Source organism: Hemitrygon akajei, chromosome 1 (genome assembly GCF_048418815.1).
Source record: "Hemitrygon akajei chromosome 1, sHemAka1.3, whole genome shotgun sequence".
NCBI lineage: Eukaryota > Metazoa > Chordata > Chondrichthyes > Myliobatiformes > Dasyatidae > Hemitrygon > Hemitrygon akajei.
Window position 1 is genome coordinate 86,785,329 of NC_133124.1, and position 18,817 is coordinate 86,804,145.

At 37.6% G+C, this 18,817-nt stretch overlaps 1 protein-coding gene across 4 annotated transcripts in view; it reads right to left on the reverse strand.

The window, feature by feature from the left end:
* Positions 1 to 18,817, reverse strand: part of ankrd12 (ankyrin repeat domain 12) — a 198,332-nt gene that overhangs the window by 13,299 nt on the left and 166,216 nt on the right. For all 4 annotated transcript variants that reach the window (XM_073047322.1, XM_073047339.1, XM_073047313.1 and 1 more), the window contains exons 6-9: positions 15,637 to 15,837; positions 12,113 to 12,255; positions 10,772 to 10,928; positions 1,607 to 6,510 (exon numbers count right to left, since the gene is read on the reverse strand). In XM_073047322.1, coding sequence (XP_072903423.1) covers positions 1,607 to 6,510; positions 10,772 to 10,928; positions 12,113 to 12,255; positions 15,637 to 15,837 — 5,405 coding nt within the window. The remainder of the gene's footprint in view (positions 1 to 1,606; positions 6,511 to 10,771; positions 10,929 to 12,112; positions 12,256 to 15,636; positions 15,838 to 18,817) is intronic.

Consider the following 18,817-nt stretch of genomic DNA (forward strand, 5'->3'; position numbering starts at 1 on the left):
GGGAAGAAAACTGAGTGCTGAGAGGAAATCAACACAGTCACAAAGAAGATGTGTGAACTCCAGACAGACAGCACCCAAGGTCAAGATTGAATATGGGATGACTGGAGCAATGATGCAGCAGCTTTACTAGGCACATCAAATTGACCAATTTAATCAAACATGATCACACATTCCTATTACTTTTCTCCCACAGCTGGTAAAACATAAATTTCAATGCAAACATCAAAAATGCACACTTATTCTAAACTTAGTTATCCAGCTTGCCCAATGTAACGGTATTTTCCATCATATAATTGATGTATATACCCTGGGATCCAAGACACATTAACATGCAAATGTGAAAGTTTTTATCCGGGGATAGGCACTGGTTTACAGAAGTAGAATAAGATGGGATGTATCAAAGTACAAGCACTATATTACACTGTAGTAGCCTAGTACAGAATACAAAGATTTAGAATGTAAACTAAGTGTAATGAATGAAATTAGTAAGATATAAATATAATAGCCTTCTGAGAATAGAAAAAATGTAAAACAATAACAAAACAGATCAAGAAGGGACAGAACAATATTCCTGGATTAAAAAGTGATCAGAAATATAAGGAAGACAAAAGGAAGGTGATGGGATAGTACCGATTTGGGAAGCCATTTAAATAGGAAGAAGGTATAGGAACAGGTGGCATCCTTGAGGAGGCCAGGAAACAGTTATGACAAATATGACAAATCCAATATGCTTCTGAGATTTTCCATAAATCTCCATAGTGAGAAAGGAACAGTATGCACGACAAACTTTTCACTGTATCTCGGTACATGTGACAATAATAAATCAATACCAATATGGATATCTGTAGGGAGTTTACAAAGATGTGCAAGAATTACACTGGTGATACTGGGCAGCTTTAACCACCTAAAAATGAATCAATATAATGTTAGAATAAAGTGTGGGGGGGGGGGGGGGGAGGAACAGGAATTTCTGAAATGTGTTAAGAGAATTTCTTCAATCAGTAGATTCTCTGTCTATCAGGGAGGAGGAAGAGACCAATGCTAGATTTGGAGATGGGACCCAACATTCAAGTGTCTGTGGGAAAGCATATTAGTAAGAGTGACCACTGTTACATAAAATTTACATAAGCAATGGAGAAGATCAAGGTTCAATTTAAAGTAGAACTTCTAATCTGGAAGAAGGTCAACATCATGGAGATTAAATAATTCAACTAGTGTAAAATTAATTCAAACATTTTTGGGGAAAACTGCAAGAAGGAGATTGTTAAGGATGAGATGGTTAACATACAGACTCATACATCAGCTCAATGAAGTTTGCTGAGGAAGGGAGTTCAGACAAAATATTGGAGGAGGGGTGGAGACAATAGATGGGGCAAAAAACTGACAGCCAGGATGTTCTAGGAAGACTGGATATACATAAGCTGCCTGATCTGAACAGTGAATGCAAATAATCAATTAAGCACTAAATTGTGCACTATTATACTTAATTCTCTCTCCTGAATAAATAATTGAAGCAAATTGTTATATAGTTAACACAAACTGAATGTAAGGCTATATCACATGGAATAATGAAGTCAATGCAATTATTTCAAAGGATAACACTTACAGTTGGTATACAAAGTTTGCTCAAAGGGTTTCCATCCAGTAGGTATGATCCAGTAAACGTAACAAATTCATCATAAAACTGTGGTGCTTGTGGAGTGACACTACATAGCACTTTACGCTTCTCTTCTATTTTCTTTCTTATGTGAAGATACTCGTAGTAAGGGTTTGCCTTTTCTGAATGGTAAGGTTGAATCTCCTCTAATTTTAAAGAATCTACAATGGCCGCCAGTGACTGTTGTGTCTTTTCCTTAGCTTGCTGCAGAGTAGATTTCACTTGTGTTGGATGTGGAACACGTGACAACTTGCGTTTATGTGGGTGATGTACTTGGCCTTCCTCCTCCTCTGATAATTTCGATTTACTTTTCACAGGAGTGGCAGATTCTGTATCTTTATCAGAGACCTGTGCACAGTTGACAACAGGCTGTTTGCTTTGATTGGCTAATATATTTGCTCTGTTGCGAGTAATCCTTTGAGGAATATCATGCTCTATACGGTCAGTTTCCATTCGATCTTCTGACTCCTCCTTTGTTGATTCAGCGGATGGCTTTTGTTCATCCAGTGCTGGTTCATGCATAATTACAGGGTCCTGACCAGCAGTTGTGAAATGTTGGGAAACTTCCATATCCAGTGAGGAATCTTGGTCCTGAGCTTTACTTTCCAAAAACTGAGATTGGTCAATAACTGGAGGTGTGTGTACATCTGCTGTGGAAGATGTTGCTTCGGGCAGTTCTTCTTTTGGCTCTGACTGCATTTCATCAACGGATGTTACTGGCACTGTCTCAAATTGTGAGCTCTCCTGATTACAAGCTGGCTCATGACTGCCTAAAATAGTACTTTTTGTACCTTCCATCTTCTCTTCAATTAATAAACTCTGTACAGTCCTTGTATGGTCCACAAGATTTTCATTAACACTGCTGCCATCTGGTAATGCTGCAGCAGATGGTGTGGAGGAGTTTTCTTCCAAGACTTGGAGTTCACTTGGTTTGAAATCATTTGAAGGATCTTCTAGGGTCTTTTGATTTGCAAGATCAGAATTTATATCAAGAGGAGGATATTTACCATCCTTTTCATCAACCATCCCTGAAGATTCTGAGTGAGGTTTGCATGAAGTGGAACTCTGATCAATATCTTGCAAAGTTTGAGTTTGTGATGATTCTTCTTGAGTTCCTCCACATTTTTGCCAGAAGAGTACTCGAGGGGCACTATCACTGTCTAATGGTGAACGTGTACAAGAAGAATTGGATGAATGCGTAGGTGAAGAATAAGATGGTGTTTCAAGGAGATTTACGGCCTGGGAAGATTCACTGCACAGTCTTTGTGGAGACTTGGATGCTAGTTCTGATGTTAACTGTTCTGTACAACTCCACTCTTGTGGAACATGTGGTAGAGGGTTAAATGCATTTTTCTCGCAAGCTGCTGTAGTTGTATAACCATCATTATTACTGTGTGAAGGAACATCAAGCCTATCATATGATACTTCTATTGGTTTTTCTGGCTGAATGTCACTAATCAAACAGTTTAGTTGTGGCTGTACCATAGGCATCTGCTGAGAAGTACTTTGCACGATTATGCTGCTGGGATTTGTATCCTGTGATAAATAATTAGTGTCGTTTGGTACAATGACAGCAGGAGATTGTAAACATGAAGTACTATTACATGCGCCCTCTTCAGGGCCACTGTCTGGAAGTGGTTCTGATCGCGGAGAGGTACAGACCTGGCTTTGTACTGTTGGTGAAAAACTATACTGTTTTTCACTTGAGAGGGGCAGGTTAGCTTCAAGTTGCTTGTGGAATTGTTTATCATGGTCATTTGCAACAACTGGCATACTGCATCTCCGAACATCACCTACAGACCGGCATTCATTCTCACATCTAGCATTGTCAGCAGATACTGACCGTAGATAAGATCCTGGAAGTTTACTGGAATGTGGTGACTTAAGTCGATCTGGTAAATCAGTCAAAACATCACAGTCTCGGTCATATACAGCAGGAGATTTGGCATTGGGGAGAAATACGGACTGTGAAAAGGAAGACTGAGATTCAGAACCCTCAATGGTGAAATCTGAATCATAATCAGTTAAAGGCCGTGGTGTTGCTACAGCTGAGGTCTGGCATGAATCTTCTGAACTTGCAACAGAAATCATTGATATTGATCTTGAAGTAAGTCCCATACGATCACGCTCTTGTCTGGGGGATGCAGTTAAATTACCTTCACAACTCAAGAGAGGTCTTGGAGTTTCTGGCAAATTTTGTTTTGTATCATTGGTCAGCGATTTCACACTGTTAACGTCTTTTGGCTGCTTGTCTTTTAAATGCATCTCCGATGGATCTGAGCTTTTTGATCTAGTAAGTTCTTTGCTTGTTGATGAACTCTTCAATTTCTCTCGTTCTTTTATTTTTGAGAGGTCAATGCCAGATCGATGCCTTTGCCTTTCCTTTTCTTTCATTTTTATCTTCTCTTTATGTTTTTTGTGCCATTGCTCAATCTCCAGATCCTTGAGACTTAGCATTCTTTCAAAACTGGTTTGCATTAAGTCATCATTTACTAGTCGCTTCTCTTTTGGTCGCACGTCCTTTGTGGCACCAGAATCTTTAGATTTCAGTTTGTCAGCTTCTGGTTCTTTAAGTTTTGCTTTAACAGAAGCATTCACTGGTACTTTGTCTTTTTGTCTGTCTTTTTCCTTCTTTTCTTTTTCTTTTGTTTCAGGAGTTTTAGGGAAATCCTCTTTACTTTTATCCTTTGAAAAACATAACTTATCATGATATCCTTTGCTACTCTCAATTGTGCTGCGTTTCTTCTCATCATGCAAATGCTTTGAGTTTGTCACAGGGTCACTCTCTCTTTCCCTTGATTTCTCTTTCTTCTTCTCTTTTTCTATGTCTCTCTCTTTTTCTTTTACTTTAACTTTGTCTGCTTTACTTAGAATACTATCCTGTGAATCTTTTTCTGAAAACTTAGCCTTCTTCTCATTAGCATGCTTCTCTTTTTCCACTTTGTCTTTTATACCACTGGAATGACGCTCCCTTTCAATTTTTTCTCTCTCATGTTTTTTATCCAATTTTTCCTTGCTCTTTTCTTTTTCCTCAAGTTTTTTGACAGAAAATACATTCTTCAATTTATCATTTTCCCGGTGGATTTTTTCTGAAGTGGAATACAAGCTCCCAGATCGATCTTTTTCCTTTGTCCTCTCCCCAATCTCTTGTAATTTACTAAAAGATTTTTCCTGTAATTTTTCATGAGTCTCTGATTTCTCTTTCTCTGATCTATTCTCGTGTTTCACTTTCTTCTCTCTGTCAAAATATTTTCTCTCTAGCCTTTCCAAGTCCCTCTCTTTAGTTGGGGACTTTTTTTCACTTTTCTCCTTGTTTTCCTTCTTTTCTTTATCTGGAGTATCAGATTTCTCTTTATCTGTGCCTTTTTCTTTCTCAAAGAATTCTACATGCTCTTTCTTTAGAAAAACACTTGAGTAAAGTGAATCATCTTTGTCTGCAAGCACAATTTCCTTCCGTTCTTCCAGATTAGAAAGTTTTTCTTTCTCTTCTTTATAGTGCTTTTCCTTTTTACTCTTTTTAGACTTGTCCTTTTCTCTGTCCTCCTTGAAAGGTTTCTCTTCCTTAAAATATTTCTCTTTCGATACTTTGTCTTCTTTAATGACAGTCTTATCTTTCAATGGTTTTTCTGTAAGAGCCATGTTTGAATTTTCATCTTTGAAAGTTTCATTAGTATCATCATTTTTGAAGAAGTTCTCTTTCCAGTATTCTCTATCAAACTCAGGATATATCTTTTCACTTTCTTTTTGTCTGTGCTTTCCCTTTTCATTTTCATGTTCTTTCTTAATTTTGTTTTTCTCTTTATCTTTATGCTTTAGTTTATGCTTTTTTATAACCTTGCCATCCTTGTCAGTCTTTTTAAAAACTTCTTCCATGTTATCAAATATGCCTGTCTCCTCCTCTTTGCTTCTCTGTCCAGACTTTTCACCAAATTCTATACTCAGATCCTTTTTGCGATGTTTTGTCTTCGTATTGTATTTAAAAGACTTATTGCTGGAACTCTCAGAAGTGTAGTCAGAATCTGTAAGGTGATCAAATCGAACCACCTCAGACTGAAAAGTTATTTCTGCTGCTCCTGAAGATAGACCAGTTTTAGCATTTTCTTGTTTAAGAGGCTTGGCTCTTTTCTCATTTAAACTACATGAATGCTTTGGTGACTTAGCAGTTGAAAGGTGGAATTGATGACCTGAAGAATCATCTTTCAAAGACTTTTTAAATGAATCCTCGTCTCTTGAGCGATCTAATGAGTCCAAAGCAGAGCAAGTGGAGAAAAGCATCAGTTTAGCATTTTCCTTTTCTTCCTTCTCCTCTTTGAACTCCTGGTTCTCCTTATTTTTACTTTGTTTTTTCACTTTTTTCTTCCCTTTTCCTTTCTCTTTCTGTTCCAGAGAGATCAGGTTTTCCTTCCTAGTCCTTGCATCAGATTTGCTGCTATCTGGAACAATCTCCAGAGAGCTGGTTGAACAAGTCTTTTTCTCTTGATGTGGTTCTTCATCTGAGCTATCAGAACTGGAGGAAACAAGAACTCTTGCTGACTTCTGCTTCTTAATTTTAAATGGCTTCTGAAATTCTAGCTTTGGTGGTGTTAAATAGCTGTTCTCTTTAACAACACTCTTTTTACCATCTCTCCTACGAATCCGTTTCTGATCCACAAGCTTGCTTATTTGTTCTTCTTCTTCATCAATATCTTCATCATCGTCATCTTTGAATTCATATTCATCCAGTGCAGATGATGTAATTGATTTGCAAGGTGTCAATTGCTGGTTAGTATCAGTTTTCAGTTCTTTTTCTGCTTCAGAATCATCCACATTATCATCTACACTAGATGGGTTCACAGAAGGTAACTCTTCAGATTCTGGAAATACAAAAAGAATTTAGGTTACTGTAAGAAATGCATATTTTCAATTTTTATTATGATTTTTTTCTAATGGCACGAGTAGTATGGCTCCAATGCCATATTTAAGTTTGCTGACACCACTATCACTGGCCGACTCAATGGTGGTGAAGAACCTGCATATAAGAGGGAGATTGAAAATTTGGCTGAGTGGTGCTACAACAACAACTTCTTACTCAATATCAGCAAGACCAAGATGCTGATTATTGACCTCAGGAGGATTGAGCCAAGCCTCATCAGGGATTCAAGGGGGGAGAGGGTCAGCAACTTTAAATTCCTTGGTGTTATCATTCCAGAGGATCTGTCCTGGGTCCAGCACATAAGTGCCATAACAAAGAAAGCATGAGAGCACACCTCTACTTTCACAAAAGTTTGCGAAGATTTGGCATGTCATCTAAAACTTTCTCTTTTATAGGTTTGTGGAGGAGAGTAAATTGACTGGTTGCATCATGGTAACACCTATGCCCTTGAATGGAAAAATACTACAAAAGTAGTGGATATGGCCCAGACCATCATGGGAAAAGCCCTCCCCACTATCGAGCACATCTACTTGCAGCAATGTTGCAGGAAAGCAGCATCCATCAATAAGGCCCCCACTATGCACAACATGCTCTCTTTTCACTGCCGTTATTAGGAAGGAAGTACAGGAGTCTCAGCACCCACACTACCAGATTCAGGAAGTTATTACCCCTCAACCATCAGGCTCCTGAACTAGAGGGGTTAACTTCACTCAGCCTCACTCACCCCATCACTGAACTGGTCCCATAACCTATGTTCAAGGACTTTCAAAACTCTTCATTTCATGTTCTTGATATTTATTGCTGTTTTATTCTTATTATTTCTTTTATTTGTTTGTGTATGCACAGCTTCTTGTCTTTTGCTCTTTGGTTGTTTGCCCGTCCTGTTGGGTGCAGTCTTTCATCGATGCTATGTGTTTCTGAAATTTACTATGAATGCCCGCAAGACAATGAATCTCATGGTTGTATATGATGACATATATGTACTTCGATAATTACTTTGAACTTTGATAAGAAAGATTTCTCTTCATAACCCATACTAGTGTAATATTTCTCTTAGAACCCAACATTCAACAAACCAAATCTTACTAGAAAATATACATTTTCTAACAGGTACACAAAGTAGGAGCAAAACAAAGCATAATCCAAAATTGGTTTCAGATATGGAAAATGTGGTGAAATGAAGTAACTTATTTTTCCCATTCTGTTAGGCTGTTCTTTCAATTGACAGGCCGAAACTTCAAGAAGGAAACACATATTTCCTGCTTCTCCAAAATGGAAAATTTATTGAACACAGAATATAAACATAATAAAGTCCAATGCAAAAATAGACAAAAAAATTTAAAAGGACCTTTTCTAAACCAAACTGAACAAATATTGGTTAACAAAATCATAGATTGACAATAGTGATTATTTAAATAGCTAATGGGATTTAAAAAAAATTGTGCAGCCTAGTAACAGTAACGCCAAAGCACAGGTTTCGAAGGAAGAACTTTTCCACATTTCAAGCTTTCTCTGTTAGACACAATCAGACCCAGTTCTAGGGTCCCAACTTGCTAGGGAAAGCACGTCTTATGATGGAAAGAATGGTGGGTAGGCAAGAAGTAGTAAGGGAGAAATAATGTTTGTGAGCGGCTAGACAAGAGATTTGATTCATTGCAACAAAAACATGATGGCACCAGGTGAACAAGGGTGGTAAAAATAAAAAATAAGTCTGAGGCTGGAATACATAAATGAATACTAATGGAAAACAGAGGCATGAAAACTATAAAGGCTAAATGCTAAATAAAAGACTATCTGTGTTGATCATTAGGTCCAAAAAGTTGTAGCTGGAAGATAAGTTGCTGTTCCCTAAACTTGCATGGGGCTTTGGTATGACAAATAAGAGGCTGAAGATAGGATTGAGTTGGAAACTGGTGATGGACAACTGGAATCTTAAACATTTCTCAGTTGTGCTGATTCCAGAATTATCTGTTTAGTTCAGATTTTCAAAAGCATGTTTTGTCACTTGCTATTTATTAAATATATTTACTATCCTCTTTTACCTAACTCCATTCTTTTTGTCATTTAATGTTTCCTGTCCAAACTTGGTTACTGACTTTTCCTTTTGTTCCTCCCCCTTTCTTTGATTCTTGAAACATTTTATCATTGACTTTCTCACTATTGAATTACGATTCTCTCATCACCTTATGACCAATTGAGCATTACTAGTGCCCTCAATGGTTTGCTTCTGAATTACTGGCTGGATCCACCCTTTCTGGGACCAAATTTTATATTTAGTAGTGATTGTTTAAAAAAAACCTTGGACAAATATGAATTCAATGCAAATCCAGCAAATTCTTAAAAATATGGGGACATTAAGAGCAAACTGCTTTTTTTTAATAAACTGATCAACAAGGTTTGGGGATTTGAAATACTTAATTCCTTGAGCTGAATTTATGCAAGATATTAAAACATCACCATTGTCCTTTTAAGATCAAGTTCAAATATAAAAACGATGAATGTATTTCATATGAATGGCTGATATTAGAAGGGTAAATACAAATAACTTACAGAAATTCTAGAAATAGGTATAATGAAGATCGAGACAGATAAGTGAATTTCAACCCTATTCTTGCAGTGACCAATATTCCTTTAATTTAAAAAATTAATGATAAACTCTCAGGAAATAAGGAAACAAAATTAAAAAATTGTTAAATGATGAGCAGTAAGAAAGAAGATTGTAAAAGGATAATGCTCATTCAGATGGCAGATTGCATTAATATAGAAAGAATATAAACACTATGTTTGGAAGCAACAGGAAGTTAAAAGACACATTTTATATGCTTCAAATTTAAATAGATTGAAGAACTTCTATCATGAAACCTAGACAGCACGATATAACCAGAATAACAGTAAAGTTGACAACTTTATAATATCCCTGTATATATTAGTCAATAGCATGTAAAAGTAATTAAATTGAAAGTGTAGTGTGATGCTGTCTTATAGATTAGAAAATGAATTCTCAGAATCAGGTTTATTAGGTTTATTATTACTGACATATGCCGTGAAATTTGTTGTTTTGCTGCACATAAAAAAGTTACAATAAAAATACATAAAAAATATAAAACAAGTAGTGCAAAAAGACAGCAAAAGAAGTGAGGTGGTGATCCTAGGTTCATGGACTGTTCAGAAATCTGATGGCAAAGAAGAAGCTGTTCCTAAAATGTTGAGTGTGTGTTTTAAAGCTCCTGTACCTCCTCTCTGATGGTATGGAGAAGAGAACATGACCTGGGTGGTGAGCGTCCTTCATAATGGATGCTACCTTTTTGAGCATCACCTTTTGAAAATGTCCTTGATGGCAGTGGTGGTGGTGGCGTGTGTGTGGCTAGTGCCCATGACGGAGCTGGCTGAGTTTACAACCTGCAGCTTTTTCCAATCCTGTATATTGCCGTCTCCATACAAGAGGGTGATGTAACCAGTTATAATGCTCTCCACATTCCATCTATAGAAATTTGTTAGTCATTGGTGACACACCAAATCTCTTCACACACTAATGAAACAGAGCTGCTGGGATGCCTTCGAAATAACTGCATCAATATTTTGGGTCCAGGATAGATCTTCAGAGATACTGACACCCAGGAACTCGAAACTGCTCACCCTTTACACTGTTGACCCTTCGATGAGGCCTGGTGTGTTCCCTCGACTTCCCCTTCCTGAAGTCCACAATCAATTCCTTAGTCTTACTGATGTTGAGAGCAAGGATGTTGTTGCAACACCACTCAACCAGCCGATCCATCATCATAGTCCTATATGATCAATAATCCTCAAAGAAAAAATAAATCAGAAGAGGCAAAGCTCCTTGAAAAGAGAGGGAAAGGAGGGAAAAATTGCAAGGATTGAAGAAATAAAGCATGCAACTTCGCAAATAGTAGTGACAGAAGAAAATAAAAAGAGGAAAACAAATACTGACTATATGGAGAATATATCCATGAATGATATGAAGAGCTTAAGATTGCTTTATTTTAATATGCCAAAAGGGGAACACAATTTAATACGTACTCCTATGATGAGTATTAAATGTAATACTTACAACAGGAATATGAATTAAACTGAAGTGTACAGATAGAAATCTCTAAACATCATGAACAAATGGACTTGTACTAATTTTTCTACAATATTAAAACTGTACATCAGGGATTTATTCTGAAAGGTTATCTCACTACCTGTACAACTGTCATCATCATCATCATCATCAGAAAGTGGAAGCTCCCCTTTCAGAAGCTGTTCCATTTCATCTGAATCAGCCACATCTACAGGACGTTCTCCACGATGATTCATCTGGTATGCATCTCCACCATTACGCAAAAGCAACTTCACAATCTAAAGGAAAAGGGTATCGGGTGGAAAACTGTAAACTCTTATTCTCAGACACAGATGATAAACTCAACAAAATTGCACTTTTAAAATGTAAAACTGAGTATGCTATCAATTATGGGAGTACTTCACAGTTGATACTTAAAACTTGTAACTTCTACAGGTAATTAAGATATTTTGAGCAAAGGAACATAAACGTAGAACAAAATGTCAGTACTTTGAAACGCAAAAAAAACCAGAAAGCCTATTTTGTCACCATTATGCTTTGTTTAAGATTATAGGTTACTAGGATTACATGTGGCTCATATAGTATCAGTAACATATCTTTCAGTCATGCAGTGTAATTTTTTTGGACACATGTGTTATCCCTGCCGAAAGGCTGTAATAAAGTTCAAATTTGTTACATTTTGGTTGAAGTAGGATTGAAGACTCATACACAATATCATAGGAGGGAATCTAATTTTATTTAAAAGTTAAAGTTTATTAAAGTAATTTGCCATGTTCAATTTCATTTTTCAAGCAAAAGAGTGCTGCAAGGTTCTAGACCTGAAAAACTAAATCTGCTTCTTGGCACGTCAGGCAGCATCTGTAAGGAATAGTTGCCCATTTTCTGCTTTTATTTTCAGTTTCCTAGTATGATCGCAATCAACAATAAAAAATGTTCCACCAGATTGTAACTTCTACATTTATTTTTGTTCTCCCCCCACCCCATTCTAAGTTCCCTCATTAATCTACAAATCAGTTGGTGTCATTAACAACATCACCACAACAACTTAGAATTCCTTATATTTTGTCTGGGTAGCCTCCAAACTGATGGCATGAGTATTGATTTTCTCCTTCTAGTCAAAAAAATTCCCTGCCTCTTCCCTCTTTTTCTATTCCCCACTATGGCCTCTTACCTCTTCTTGCCCATCACCTCCCCTGTATCCCCTCCTTGTTCCCTCTCTCCTATGGTCCATTATCCTCTCCCATCAGATTCCTTCTTCTTCAGCCCTCTATTTTTCCTAACCACCTGGCTTATCTATCACCTTCTAGCTACCCTTCTTCCCTTCTCCCTACCTTATTATTCTGGTGTTTTCCCCCCTTCCTTTCCAGTCATGAAGAAGGGTTTGGCCTTTAGCACTTTATAATTTAAGTTAAAATTCAAGCTTATGCTACATAATAAATAGTCCTTAAATCACAATACATACATCTCTGTGTCCATTGCTTGCAGCATCATGTAGTGGAGTATCATTTTCAAGACCTCGGGTGTTCACGTCTGCTCCTGCAAGTATCAGCTGCTTAGCAACATCATAATACCCCAAATTGCAGGCTTCATGTAGTGGAGTCCAGCCTAGAATAACATGAATTGAGAAAGAGCAAACAAGAAAAAGCATAATTACCTTACACAGCTAAATGGATATAGATATTTTCAAAATCTTCAAATTCATTTTTTCTATCACTGACTTCCAGCATTCAGTGCCACAAACATCAAGAAATTCTGATTATTTAACTCAAAGAATTATGGTAAGGATCACATATTCAAACTACCCAGTTTTGTTTCATATAGTCTCTGCCTCAAAAACTGTGAATTATCCCACATTATTAAAAAAAATTTGATTCAATATTTTTAGCACCCTACTTTTCATGATAATACTTTTGTTATTAGGTCAACAACTCTGTTGATACCTTTAATTTAAAAAATTCCAAAAACATACCATCAATCATAGTAACCCATACAAAATGCTGGAGGTCAGCAAGTCAGGCAGCATCTATGGAAATCAATGAATAGTCTTTGTTTTGGGCCAAGACCCTTTGCTGTGATTGAGAAGGGGGAAGACGCCAAAATTAAAAGCTGTGGGGAGAGGGGGGGAGAGAGCGAGAGAGGGGGAGAGAGAGCGAGAGAGCGAGAGAGAGAGAGAGAGAGAGACACGCCCCTAGCTGGAAGGTCATCGCTTAAGTCAGGTGTGTAGGAAAGGTCAAGGGCTGGAGAAGAAGCAATTTGATAGGAGAGGAGAGTGGATTATAGAAGAAAGGGAAGGAGGGGGGACCCAGGGGGAAGTAACAGGCAAGTGAGAAGAGGGGTAAAGGTCAGAGTGGGGAACAGAGGAAGGGATGGGGTGTAATTCTGTTTACCGGAAGGAGAGGTTGATATTCGTGCCATCAGATTGAAGCCCACCCAGACAGAACATAAGGTGTTGCTCCTCCATCATGAGGGTGGCTTTACCTTGGCACAAAAGGTGGCCATAGACCAGAACGTTGGAATTGGGATAGGAATCGGAACTAAAACGTTTGGCCACACAAAGTGCCGCTTGTGGCGGATGGTGCGGAGGTGCTCAACGAAGTGACCCCTTAATTTACAACAGGTCTCACCAATGTAGAGGAGGCAGCATTGGAAGCACCAGACACAAGAGATGACCCCAGCAGATTCACAGGTGAAGAGATGCCTCATCTGGAAGGTCTGCCTGGGGCCCTGAATGGAGGTGAGGGAGGAGGTGTATGGGCACTTGGGCTGCTTGCAAGGATAAATGCTAGGAGGGACAAATGAACAAGGGAATCACAGAGGGAACTATCTCTGTGGAAAGCGGAGGTGGGGGGGTGGAGGGAGGTAAAGATATATTTTGTCATGGCAGAAGTTGCTGAGGTTGATGTATTGGATGCAGAGGCTGATAGGGTGGTAAGTAAGGACAAGAGGAACTCTGTCACCATTAGGGCAATGAGAAGATGGGGTGAGCGCGGATGTTCGGGAAATAGAGAAATTTGATCATGCTCATTTTGTTGCACTTTTCATTCATTTAGGACTTTCTTAACCAAAGCTCTATTTCCTCCTTAAATGTTTTTACAATTTGTAGATAAAATGCACTTTGAAAATATTTCATGAAAATGTGTGAAACAATTACAAATCTTTATTGACAATATGTCAATTAATCAGATTTTGTCTTCTTAAATCAATCTGAATAAGTTTATTTCCAGCAATTTAATCTTGTACTGTAGCACTTTTTCATTAATATACCTGCAGCAGCATATAATTCCTGTGAATGATTAACACTGGCCTGGCTTTGACAAAATTATAGTTAAAAGGAAGGCCAAAAAGAGGAACAGCAGCAGCTTAAAATTTGTTTTAAAAATCTTGTCATTTTACCCACATGACTTTCTGTATTTATGGCTGTAAAAACATATAATTAATTAAGGAATGCTATTTACTTCTTTGATTCTGGTGCAAATGTCAGAAGTTAGCCACGAAAAATTGAGAATCTCTGGGATGTGCTCAAATAAGAATCAAGAAGTCCAACTAAGTGGGTCGAGAAGTTTTCTTTTGAATCTTTCCTCCTCAATTCATACTACTGGAGGCTCCTCAGGTTTTAATAATTTAGGTTTGACGATACTAATGATCAGAGGGAAAGGGGAATTTTAAAATAGAATCACCAGCTGAACTAAATACTTTAGGCATCTTTTCTGCCAAATGGAAGTTTGATGACCTCCACATTACCTTGGGTCCTTCAGGAACACAAGATCTTAAATTTGGAAGGATAGATTTTATCATAGCCTGCAGAGGGTGCAATAGAGAAGTTCAGGGAAGAGAGCTTCAGTTCGTCTTCAGAATTCTCAAGCCAATATTATACATTGACGAGTTCTGTAAACTAAGCACACTATCTAAAAGACTGAGCAAATAATTTTACCAATAACACCCACCATTTGAACCTGATAGATTGATGAATGTTTGCAAAGTGATGAGCATTACCACTATTGCTTTGAGTCTAATTACAAATTTTTTTAAAACCTAGAGTAGACAATAAGATGGGTAATTCACTAACATTATTTAGAAAAAAAGAACACCTTTAATCAGTAATAACTGGAGAAATTACTGGACAAGTTCTATACAGGATGTCATTCAATGGACTCATTGTTTATGCTTTACTGCCAATGGGGTTTTAAGAGTCTGAAATTACGGCCTCTTTTAGGATTCAGGGATGTAGTTCAACCATGCCAATAATACAGGTTGGTGGAGCACCTAAAGAACATCTCCCCTGGTGCTAATTTCAAAGAAATATACTCTTACAAGAGGCAGCTAGTTTGGTTGCTCTTGGCAAACTTCCATTGCAACAAAAAGACATTTAAACCCTTCTGACTTAAGTACTTTACCAAGAATGTCAAAATTCTCAGTCATTAATGGCTGCTATGTTCTAGTACCTGTAAAACTGCTCAAATTAAAAAAAAGCCTGACCATTAAACATGACCAATTATTGCCCATCCCCAAATATCCTTGAGAAGGTGGTATTCAACTGCTTCCCAAAATATTGCTTTTTTCCCATACTAATATTAATAATGGGGATTTCGGATCATGAGACCAGAGACTGGTTGAGCTCCATGTAGCTTCTAATCACATGAAAGCTTAACAGATTGCTTTGCTATGGAGTGGACAAGCAATTCCGATCATATCATTCATGTGCACATTCTAACAAGAACATATATCTGAAGAATTGGAAGCTGGCTTTTTTGTTTTGCTCCCAATTAAAGAACAAGGCCATTGCTGCTGCTATAAAGATCGACCTACTTATTTCTGACCATAATTGTCTCAGGTAATTCAGTTCATCAGTGAGATAACCTCACTGAGATAGAGAAACTGAAATCTCTTGTTTGTCATAAAAGAATGAAAGAAAACACAAACAAAATGTCAAAAAAATTCCATACAAGTTACTTAAAAGTACAATCTCAAGGTCACATCATGACTTACCAGCAAAATCTTTAACGTTAACATCAGCACCTTGACTAATAAGTTCTTTGACTTGCTTAGTTTCACCACGAATGGCTGCCATGTGTAATGGTGTTTCTCCTCGTTCATTTCGTTTATTAACTTTATCTTTCTGTCGAGATGAGGAACTTGGAGTCTTTTTCTGTCCTGGCGTTGCCTGAGATGGGTGGTTTGGAGTCGAATCTAATAAGAATAGATTAAAATATCTGTTAAGTTAATGTTGTAAAGGGTGCCAATGTAACAAACTGTTCAATTGCAAGATTATTTCTACAGGTAGGTTTGAGTTCCAACATGAGGTGCCAAAAAGTCAGCAGGATAGATATGATGGCATTTTCTTAAAATATTTCAAGTTTTTTACTTCATTTTCCCAAATTTCTTCTAGAAATCTAGAGTACCATTGGTCAGAATTATGGGTAACCTACATCCATCAGTACTGCTCCAAAACTATCTGAGACTGAAAATTCAATGAAAAGTAGAAGATATAAACCATAATTCATTGATATCAATTCCTGTGATACTACGTTCTTCCACTTAATTAAAACAAAAAAATCATACAGCACTATTAATCAATTGTTTGGAAAATAAATGAAATTTCACAAGAGACCTTTTCAAAATCAATATAATCGTTGAAGCACTTAACTGTAAGTATGTAAATTTATATCAATTACTAAATTTGGATAATCAATGAGAAAATAGAATCAAAGCAGAAAGGTAACACAGGAAGCTCACAACATGGAGAGAGAGAGAGAGAGAGGCGTATGAGCACAAGTTTTGGCCACAACAATTGAAAGTGCCTTCCTAATGTAATGATTAGTTTTAGAAAATGAAATATCAGTAATTAAATTTTGTTGCAAGTGAATACACTATCATGCCACTTCTGGAAACCAGACTCAATACCAGCTCGGGCTGATCACACATAAATCTCTTTATTTCACCACTTAAAAAGTTCTTCTTGAGGATGAGCTTGAATTCTTGATACAGATGCAATAGTTTCCATGTTGACTTCCACAGTGAAATGTGAATTATTCATGGAAAATCTAGTGAAGATGTATAGTGATCTGGCCTGATCTGTTATTTCGGCCCTTGGTAAGAAATCATTCACTGGTAAGAAAGAAATGAATGACAAGAGAATAACAATTGTCCTATATTTAACAAATTTACTGGGAGGAGCTCTCATAATGGTTGACCTCAGAAATTAGAAAGTAATAAAGAAATAATGAAATATCAGTACATTACATTTGGAAAAGGTAAAAGATGTTTTACTATGGTCTTTTAAATATGATACAATTGTCTGTTTGACAGTCTGCTGTTCAACTTCGAAGTAATATTCCAACTGCTAAAAGACCATAAGATATAGGAGCAGAATTATGTAATTTGGCTCATTGAGCCTGCTCCACCATTTCATCATGGCTGATCCAATTTTCCTCTTAGCCCCAATCTCCTGCTTTCTCCACGTATCCCTTCATGTCCTGACTAGTCAAGAATCTATCAACCTCTGCCTTAAATGTACATCAAAACTTGCCCTCCACAGCTGCCTGTGGCAAAGAATTCCTCCTCATCTCTGCTCTCAAAGGACACCCCTCTATTCTGAGGCTGTCTAGTCTCAGACACTCGCACCATAGGAAACATCCTCTCCACGTCCACACTATCAAGGCCTTTCACCATCCAATAAGTTTCAATGAGGTCACTCCTCATTCTTCTGAATTCTTGTGAATACAGGCCCAGAGCCATCAAATACTCTTCATATGACAAGACATTCAATCCTGGAATCATTTTCGTGAGCTTCCTTTGAACCCTCTCCAGTTTCAGCAATCCTTTCTAAGACAAGGGGCCAAAAACTGCTCACAATACTCCAAGCGAGGCCTTACCTGTGCTCTATAAAACCTTAACATTACATCTTTGCTTTTACATTCTAGTCCTCTTGAAATGAATGCTAACATCGCATTTGCCTTCCTCACCACAGACCCAACCTGCAAATTAACCATTAGGGAATCCTGCACAAGGATTCCCAAGTCCCTCAGTATTTTGAATTTTCTCTCACTTTACAAAATATTCTTCCCTTTTATTTCTTCTACCAAAGTGCATGACCACACACTTCTCAACACTGTATTCCATCTGCCACTTCTTTGCCCATTCTCCTAATTTGTCTAAGGCCTTCTGTAGCTTCTCTACTTCCTTAAAGCTACCTGTCCCTTTACCTAAAATAGCACAGAAGTCTTATTTTTGCATCTGGTATTCACAGGCGGTCTCCCATCCAAGTACTAACCAGGCCTGAGCCTGCTTAGCCTCTGAGATCTGATGAGATGACCATTTTCAGGCTAATATGGTACAGCACAGTACAAGCCCTTCAACCCACAAAGTTGTGCTGACCTTTTAACCTACTCCCAAGATCAATCCATCTTTTCTCTCACAAAGCCCTTTATTTTTGTTTCCTCGATGTGCCTATCTAGGAGTTTCCTAAATTTCCCTAATTGTACCCTGGCAGTGAGTTCCACACACCTATTACAATCTGTTTGGAAAAAAAAACACTACTTCTGACATCCCTCTTTAGTTTTCTTCAAGCACTATCGAGACAGCATGTAGAACATCGAACAGTACAGCACAGTACAGACCCTCCAAGCATATGATACTGTGCAACAGATACTGCATGTGTCATGTATTTGCCAATTCCTGCATCTTGTCTAAATCACTCTACAATCTCCTTGCATCCTCTCCAGAATTCACAATTCAACTAAGTTTTTGGTTCACATGTTCAGCAATCTTGCATTCAGTACCCCCAGGCAAAACATTGACCATCTAAGTAATCAGGACCATAAGAAATGACTCTTGCCGTACCTCACTGACAAACACTTCCACCACAAATATGCCAATATTCCTCCCCTCTCTTTCTTTGCCTATCAAACAACTATCATTCCAGGCAGGCATTTTACCACTATCTCACTTCGCTAAATTGTGCACACAAGACTCTGACATGAGAATTTTTACAGACCACCTAATGGTCTAAGTGCACCACACCACATCAGCAATGTGACAATAGAGTGTCTTGGTGAAACAAATCAGAGAATGGAATTGTGGTGCGAATGTCTTCTTGAATTATTGTGGTCATGTGTATTTTTATATCACTTTTAATTCCCATCACATTGATTATTATCAAATATGTATC